Consider the following 9,238-nt stretch of genomic DNA (forward strand, 5'->3'; position numbering starts at 1 on the left):
AGGCATCCAGAACATTCCCTAACATTGCCCTCTACCTCTTATCTTCCTCTGTCAGCTTTCTCCCTGTAGCTACTCACTCAAATTTGTTCACTATCTCTGCCTTCCCATTCTTTCAAACTGCTGGAGCAAAGTATAGATTCCGATATTAATTAATGGTATTGCTCTGGCTTGAAATGTTTGGGCGTCCCTTCTTCACTTTTAAAAAGCAGCGACAGATGATGGGTTTCTCCACAGAAGGTTAGGCCTGGGGTTCTCAAGATGCTATATAGAAGGACAATTCCTGCACATAACATCTTGACATGACTTGACAGTGGCAGCACTCACTACCATTATCACGTCCCGGTCAGCCGGCTGTGCAATACAATACCAGATGCTGCGTTCCCATCATCAAGAGGGGTTAGCACTGCTTCTATACGAAAATGGCTCTTGCTCCAACTCCACCACCTCAGCCCCCATATCAAACCGTCTAATAACATCACCGGTTCTTTCTACTTCAAAATAGAGACGTGCATGCTTGAGAACAACAAGAATAATACATAACAAAGTCATAATATTCCGTAGACTTGGCTGGCAGAAACGTGGGTTGCGACTAACTTTTTATTCGGTGGCTTCCTTCCAGATCAATCCATATAACTTCCCCTCCCCAGAGCCGCCATAAGGGGTGAAGCTCCACATTCTCCTGAGCGCAGTAGGGAGGGATTGGGGGAGGACAAAAGAGACTTGCCTATAGGGACTTACAGCTGCCAGACGCTGAGGGGTCTGGGGTAACTCCGAGCAGATTTCCATTCTTTCCGCACCTCTAGCCTCTTCGTCCGCCATCTTGAGGGAAACTGACGCCTACAGTTGCTGACCCCCCTGGCCAGAAGCAAGCGGAAACCTGTGGCTGGTCGGAGAGACGGGAACGACACTTTTACGACGGCCCCTGAAGTCGGGTTTCACGCAGAATCGAGGACCGGCTTCCGGCCCGCTTCCCGGAAGCAAGCGTCACAACATGAAGGGACTGGAGGGTATTTTTCCCTCTAATTTATCAGGCATAGCGTTTGGTGCTGAGAACTGTTGCATCTACGAAGTAAAAAACAACAACAAATTCAGCGTCCATTATGAAAGGAAGAAAACTGTCAGGAGCTATCCTAGCTCGCCGGTTGTTAGCCTGGGCATGTTTTGTATCCCGACCTCCCTGCAGTGTTCCCCAGAACCTACGAAATACAAAAGAAAGTACTCACACATCTTCCATTTTTAGGAGTCTACCCCGTAGGCACTTGCACATGCGTACAAAAAAAGCTCAGGATCCAGCTTTATTGGGGGGCACGGAGGGGAAATAACAAAAAATTGGAAACCTAGTCATTCATCGCTAGAGGAAAGACAAGATACACTATGGTACTCCCGCATTTTGAAATACCGTGCAGCTTTGAGCAAGATAAATCTAAGTGAAAAGGTAAATTAAGTGAGAGAAAAAGGCCAAGTTGCCGAAAACTATATATTTGCACACATATGCATTTAGATGTGAAGGAATAACTCTGAAAGGGGAAAGAGCCAAGTGGTAACTGAGGGCCAGGATTCGGATTGGAGCAAGAAGGTGGTCAAGAACTACTTTAGCTTCATCTGTATTTTAAATTGTTTACCAAACAAATAATTTAAAAGTATATGTGGCCGGGCGCGGTGGCTCACGCCTGTAATCCCAGCACTTTGGGGGACTGAGGCAGACGGATCACCAGAGGTCGGGAGTTTGAGACCAGCCTTAACATGGTGAAACCCCGTCCCTACTAAAACTACAAAATTAGCTGGGCATCGTGGCGCATTCCTGAAATCCCAGCCACTCGGGAGGCTGAGGCAGGAGAATTGCTTGAACCTGGGAGGCGGTGGTTGCAGTGAGCTGAGATCGTGCCATTGCACTCCAGCCTGGGCAACAAGAGCAAAATACTCTGTCTCAAAAAAAAGTTAATGTATATTTTATATATACATATTTGTTATATAGAAATAGATATTATATACGTGTGTGTGTGTGTAAATATATATTTTTTGTTTTTTTGAGACGGAGTTTCGCTCTTGCTACCCAGGCTGGAGTGCAATGGCGCAATCTCGGCTCACCGCAACCTCCGCCTCCTGGGTTCAGGCAATTCTCCTGCCTCAGCCTCCTGAGTAGCTGGGATTACAGGCACGCCTCACCATGCCCAGCTAATTTTTGTATTTTTAGTAGACGGAGTTTCACCATGTTGACCAGGATGGTCTCGATCTCTTGACCTTGTGATCCACCCGCCTCGGCCTCCCCAAGTGCTGGGATTACAGGTTTGAGCCACCGCGTCCGGCCCTATTTTATTTTTTTATTTTTTTGATATGGAGTCTTGCTCTGTCAGCCCAGGCTGGAGTGCAGTGGCGTGATCTCGGCTCACTGCAATCCCAGTCTCCCCAGCACAAGCAATTCTGCCTCAGCCACCCGAGTAATTGGGATTACAGGCACAAGCCACCATATCCGGCTTATCTTTGTTTTTTTTTTGTTTTTTTTTTTTTGAGACGGAGTTTCTCTCTTGTTACCCAGGCTGAAGTGCAATGGCGCGATCTCGGCTCACCGCAACCTCCGCCTCCTGGGTTCAAGCAATTCTCCTGCCTCAGTCTCCCGAGTAGCTGGGATTACAGGCACACGCCACCATGCCCAGCTAATTTCTGTATTTTTAGTAGAGACAGGGTTTCACCACGTTGACCAGGATGGTCTCGATCTCTTGATCTCGTGATCCACCCTCCTCGGCCTCCCAAAGTGCTGGGATTATAGGCTTGAGCCACCACGCCCAGCCTATTTTTGTATTTTTTTAGTACAGACAGTTTCACCATGTTGGCCAGGCTGGTCTCGAACTCCTGACCTTATGATTCACCCACCCGGGCTTTCCAAAGTTCTGGGTTTAAAGTCCTGATTTTACTACTTCCTTACAAAGTCAAGTCATGATCTCTGAACCTCAATTTTCTTGCTCCTCAGAGATGCTCGTAGATGCAGTAGTATTTTGTTGGGTCAGAGGAATTTTAATGTAATTGAATTATACTTGAGCTATTCTGTTAACATATTTCAAGGAGATAAATAATTGATGGCCTAAACATGAAGGTCTGTATGTGGGAACGGGTGATCTCACAACAGAGGGAAGTCTAGGAACTCAGGAGGCAGATAACAAAACAAAAGTATGGAGGATTTGAGAGATGACGGGAATGACAGATCTGAGCTAGGAATAAGCTGATGGAGATGGAGTCTGGCTATGTCACCTGGGCTGGAGTGCAGTGGTCATGTCTTGGCTCACTGAAACCTCCACCTCCCAGGTTCAAGCTATTCTCCTGCTTCAGCCTCCCGAGTAACTGGGATTACAGACATGTGCAACCACACCTGCCTACATTTTGTATTTGTAGTAGAAACGGGGTTTCACCATGTGGGCCACGCTGGTCTCTAACTCCTGACCTCAGGTGATCTGCCCACCTTGGCCTTCCAAAGTGCTAGGATTACAGGTGTGAGCCACCACACTTGGCCTGAACATTGTATTTTTGATCCTCATTTGGTTGAAAAAAAAGTCTGCATATAAGTGGACCCATGCAGTTTAAACCTGTTGTGCAAGGTTCAAAGGTTGTATAACCTCTTCCTAGGCATCCACTTTCCCAAGGAACCAACTGTCTTTGTCTGTTCGGTCTGCTATCACAAAGTACCATAAATTGAGTATCATATAACCAACAGAAATTTCTTTATCACCATTCTGAATGCTGGGAAGTCCAAGATCAAGGCAGATTCAGTGTCTGGTGAAGGTCTGCTTTCTGGCTTATAGATGGCACCTTCTAGCTGTGTTCTCACACGGTAGAAGGGACAAGACGCCTCTCTGGGGCCTATTTTATAAGAGCATAAATCCCATTCATGAGGGCTTTACCCTCATGACCTAATCACCTCCCAAAGGCTCACTTCCTAATACCATCCACCTTGGGGATTAGGGTGTCAACATATGAATGTTGGGGGACATAAAACATCCAGACCATAACATCAATTTGTATGAAAATCTCTTTGGGCCCAGTGGGGTGGCTCACACCAATAATCCCAACACTTTGGGAAGCTGAAGCTGGTGAATCACTTGATCCCTGGAGTTCAAGACCAGTCTGGCAACATGGTGAAACCCCTTCTCTAGGTGTGGTAGTATGTGTCTGTAGTCCCAGCTACTTGGCAGGCTAAAATGGGAGGATTGCTTGAGCCCAGGAGGTCCAGGCTATAGTGAGTCATGTTTGAGCCACTGCAATCCAGCCAGGGTGACCAAGTGAGACCCCCCCACCACTCAAGTGATCCTCTTATGCCATGTCTTATTAACATAAATCAGGGTGGTGTGAGGGGGTCTTGTATGTGGGTGTGTTGGTTGGTTATACCAAAATTTTTAGTAACTATTAAAGGTAATGTTAAACAAACAAAAAAAAGCAAAGTGTTAATTTTTTTTCTTCAATATTCACTGTAACTTTTCCTTAGTGGATTCTAGTAGTGTTTAAATAATTTGGTCTTAAAATACTACATTTTAAGTTCAAAATAACTTATCATTGAATATAATTACCTCCATATAATAAAATATACTTTTTTTTGCCTACAACTGTTCACAGTAATTTGATGAGATAAAGAGATTTTAAGCAACAACCTAATAGTTTATGCCAGATGTTGACAAACTCTGATTAGTTCAACTATTGTTTTTTGACTTCTCCGAGCTAAGAATAGTTTTTACATCTTTTAATGGCTGAAAAACTTTAAAAATAATATTTTTGTGACACAACAAAGTTACTCAAAATTCAGATTTCAGTATTTCTTTTTTTTTTTTTTTTTTGAGATGGAGTTTCGCTCTTGTTACCCAGGCTGGAGTGCAATGGTGTGATCTCGGCTCACCGCAACCTCCACCTCCTGGGTTCAGGCAATTCTCCTGCCTCAGCCTACTGAGTAGCTGGGATTACAGGCACACGCCACCATGCCCAGCTAATTTTTTGTATTTTTAGTAGAGACAGGGTTTCACTATGTTGACCAGGATGGTCTCGATCTCTTGACCTCGTGATCCATCCGCCTCAGCCTCCCGAAGTGCTGGGATTACAGGCGTGATAAAACTTTAGAAATACTGAAATCTGGGCCGGGTGCGGTGGCTCACGCCTGTAATCCCAGCACTTCGGGAGGCTGAGGCAGGCAGATGTTGAGGTCTGGAGTTCAAGACCAGCCTGGCCAATATGGTGACACCCCATATCTACTAAACATACAAACATATAATTAGCCAGGCATAATGGCACATGTCTGTAGACCCAGCTGCTCGGGAGGCTGAGGCAGAAGAACTGCTTGAACCCGGAAGGTAGAGGTTGGAGTGAGCCGAGATTGTGACATTGCACTCCAGCTTGGTGACAAAGAAATTCTACTACGACTGCTCTCCCAATGCAAGAACAGAGCTGAGTACTTGTAACAGAGCTTACATGCTATCTGGCCATTTGCAGAAAAAGTTTGCTTACTCTTTTTCCTATAATATGATCATCATTTAGCTATACAGTCAGAACTCAGAGTAGAATTTATCTTTAAACAGAAATTCCACAGTCACACTAAAGTCAACTCTGAATATTGACCAAACAGTGATGCCAATTGTTTTGGAAGGATGGGGTCTAGGAGTATGAATGAAGGTGGTCCTTGAAGCATTTCTTGTGGTTGTTGTGAGAGAGCTAGTTTTACCTCTTCCTTAGTGGGAGTCAGTAGACATCATTTGATCCTGAAAGCCCACAGCTATCACTATTGGCAGGTCAAGAGAGATATGGAAGTCAAAAACAAGAGTGAGCTCCAGCACTAAAAAGACTCCTCTGGAAGGTGTGACTGGGGAACAATTAAGATAAACAGATTCTTGGTAGTAAATAACATGGGTTTCTTTTTAGCCGCAAATGTGTTGAAATACTTGCCCCCTTAAACTGAGTATATGTATAGTTTGTGTAAAATAAAAGTATTAGGAAACAGAGCCACTAGTTTCCCCACATAGCATGGCCTTGTTCCCCTGACAGTGTTCCTGACAGGAGAGCCCAGGCCTCTCTTCACATACCTCCACTGCCTTGTTTGAGTGAAGAGGGTTGCCTGATTCATCCCTTAATGAGACAGTGTGAAGTTCAGTTCAGCTTCTACTGAATCCCACCCAGTTCCGTGGTTATCTCCCTGTTCCTGGCTCTGCCCTCTCTACACTACTCACCTCCCACCCACTTTCCTAAGCACTGATGTCCAAACCTAAATTGTTCCAGTGTTTGGCACCGGGTGTTTGACTTGTGGTCCTTTAATGAAGTACTTTGCCTCTCCTTTTTCTGGCTGCCACTCTGAGACCCAGTTCTTCTACCTCCCGCTCTCCAGCATCGGCTCCTCACACTCAGTGCTCAGGAGGTATCATCATATCAAGGGTTGACAGGAATGACGGGAGAGAAACCTTGGCGCTGTGTGAGTCCCTATGGAAACAGCACCACCCATGATCGGGGGCGTGGCCAGCGGCGAGGGGACTGGGTCCCCTCGCGAATACCCCGCCCCACTCCAGGAATTTCACCAACGCTCTAGGGTTTTTGCTAAGAAGCGCTCTCCCAGGAGGAGGCAGCGCAAATTGGTGAACAGGGCTGCATGTCCTTATACGGGCACGAACTTGCGAGGTCACTGTGAGTAGGCCCCGATGTCTTCCCCTGCTTAATGAGGGCCATCTCCTGACTCCACAGTATAGACTGTCAGGACTTGACCGTCGTCTAAAGAAAATCATGGTCAAGTCCCACGTTCTTGGATAAAATGAATTTGTCCTAGATTATGGGAAGACATTTTGTGTGTGTGTGTGTGTGTGTGTGTGTGTAAAGATTACTTTAGAAAATTGAGAAAACATAAATGATGTGCAGATAGAACTTTAATAAATATAAAGGTAAAAATATTATAAATATGATATTAAGCATTTAGAATTGGGAGTTTTCTTTTGTAAAAGTTGCCAATTATTTTTAGAGTTTCTAGTAAAATCATATCCCAGCTTCCTGTTACTCTTATATTTGCAAAGGTGATAATTCTTAGCCTTTTATTGATCTTTCTCCTTGACTAGAGTTCCCAGATTATCAACTCAAATGGGACTGGCATATCCCTTGTCAAGAAATGTTGCCTTCTTTTTTTTTTGAGATGGAGTTTGCTCTTGTTTCTCAGGCTAGAGTGCAGTGGCGCTATCTCAGCCTAGTAGGTTTAAGTGATTCTCCTGCCTCAGCCTCCTGAATAGCTGGGATTACAGGCCTTTTTAACATTAAAGACTCTTTCATTTTGCTTAATCTTTGGTCTGTTGATAGTGTAGATATTGAGAACCCTTGAGCATGACTTTAAAATGGCAGCAAGTTGAATCTTGAGGTACTGGAACACCAGTGTAAACATGAAACACCTTTACACCCTTGTATGGATGTGTCATTTTATTTTCTATGACTCTTATTGTGGAACATTTACTGTAGTTTGTTTCTGGTTTTTATCTGTTATAAACTTTGCCTTAATAAACATACTAACTGGTAAATCTCTGCACACACCCATATCTTTCCTTAAGATAAGTTATTCTAAGTACAAATAACAGGTCAAAGAGATGTACATTTTAATACATTTCATGGAAAAAAGAGTATACATTTATTATTTGTTTTTGTTTTGAGATAGAGTCTTGCTCTGTTGTGCAGGCTGGAATGCTGTGGTGTGATCTTGGCTCACTGCAGCCTCTGCCTCCTGGGTTCAAGCAATTCTGCCTCAGCCTCCCAAGTAGGTGGGACTACAGGAGTGCACCACCGCACCCAGCTAATTTGTTTGCATTTTTAGTAGAGATGGGGTTTCACCATATTGGTCAGGCTGGTCTTGAACTCCTGACCTCAAGTGATCTGCCCACCTCCCAAAGTGCTGGGATTATAGGCATGAGCAACTGCGCCCAGCCTGCATTTATTATTATTATTATTATTATTATTATCATTACTATTATTATCCTTTCAGAGACAAGTTCTTGTTCTGTCACCCAGGCTGGAGTGCAGTGGTGCGATCGCAGCTCACTATAATAAACTCTTGGGCTCAAGGTATACTCCCACCTCAGCCTGTGATGTAGCTAAGACTGTGGCTAATTTTTTATTTTTAGTAGAGATGGGGGGGCTCTCTATGGTGCCCAGGCTGGTCTTAAATTCCCAACCTCAAGGGCTTCTCCTGCCTAGGCCTCAGAAAGCACTGGGATTATAGCCTTTTCCTATTTTTTTTTTTTGAGTCAGAGTCCCACTCACTCTGAAATGAGTCAGAGTCCCACCCAGGCTGAAATGCAGCGGTGCAATTTTGTCTCACTGCAACCTCTACCCCCTCAGTTCAAGCAATTCTCTTGTCTCAGCCTCTTGAATATCTGGGATTAAAGGTGTGCACCACCAGGCCCAGCTAATTTTTTGTATTTTTAGTAGAGACAGGATTTCTCCAAGTTGGCCAGGCTGGCCTTGAACTCCTGACCTAATATGATCCACCCACCTCAACCTCGCAAAGTGCTGGGATTACAGGCATGAGCCACTGCACACAGCCTTCCTGAATGTTTTTGATACACAGTTGGTTGAATCCACAGATGCAGAACTCATGGATATGGAGGGCCGATTGTATGTTCACACTGTAAAACCATCACTACTATCCATCTCCAGACTTTTCATCTTGCAAAACTGAAACACTGTACCTATTAAATATTATCTCCCCATCCCCACTTCCTCCCAGTCTCTGCAAACCACTATTCTACTTTCTGTCTCTGCGAATTTTACTCTAGGTACCTCATATAAGTGGAATCATACAGTATTTGTCTTTTTGTGAGTGGCTTATTTCACTTAGTATAATGTCCTTAAGGGTGATCCATGTTGTAATAAGTAAGAAACTCCTTAATCTGTGATTTTTTTTCTTTTACTTTTGCAGGTGTTTCAGGTTTCTTGTAAAGAGCATTGATTACCTAGATGAAATTCTTCCCAAATTTCTGTTTTGTTAGGGAATAAAAGGAGAGCTCCCTCAAGAGCTTTAAAAGGGTATATACCTAAAGTAACGTAGTTCATCCTACCATAAAGACACATGTATGCAAATATTTACCGAAGCACTATCCACAATAACAAAGACCTATTTTTGGAATCAACCTAAAAGCCCATCAGTGGTAGATGGGATAATGAATATGTGGTACACATACAACATGGAATACTACACAGCCATAAAAAGAATGACATTATGTCCTTTGCCACAACATGGATGGAT

The 9,238-nt window shown here is 44.1% G+C and overlaps 1 protein-coding gene across 4 annotated transcripts in view; it reads right to left on the minus strand.

Moving 5' to 3' along the window:
- UBR1 (ubiquitin protein ligase E3 component n-recognin 1) overlaps positions 1 to 832 on the minus strand; it is a 162,186-nt gene extending 161,354 nt beyond the window's left edge. For 2 of the 4 annotated variants that reach the window (XM_009005311.5, XM_002753370.6), the window contains exon 1: positions 739 to 832. In XM_009005311.5, the coding sequence (XP_009003559.1) occupies positions 739 to 819 (81 nt within the window). In that variant the 5' untranslated portion in view covers positions 820 to 832. Of the gene's footprint in view, positions 1 to 724 lie in introns of all 4 variants that reach the window. The other 2 variants (XM_078334075.1, XM_035259430.3) reach the window with 1 other exon arrangement.
- Positions 833 to 9,238: the final 8,406 nt, after the last annotated feature.

The sequence above is a fragment of the Callithrix jacchus genome, chromosome 8, assembly GCF_049354715.1.
Source record: "Callithrix jacchus isolate 240 chromosome 8, calJac240_pri, whole genome shotgun sequence".
Lineage (NCBI taxonomy): Eukaryota > Metazoa > Chordata > Mammalia > Primates > Cebidae > Callithrix > Callithrix jacchus.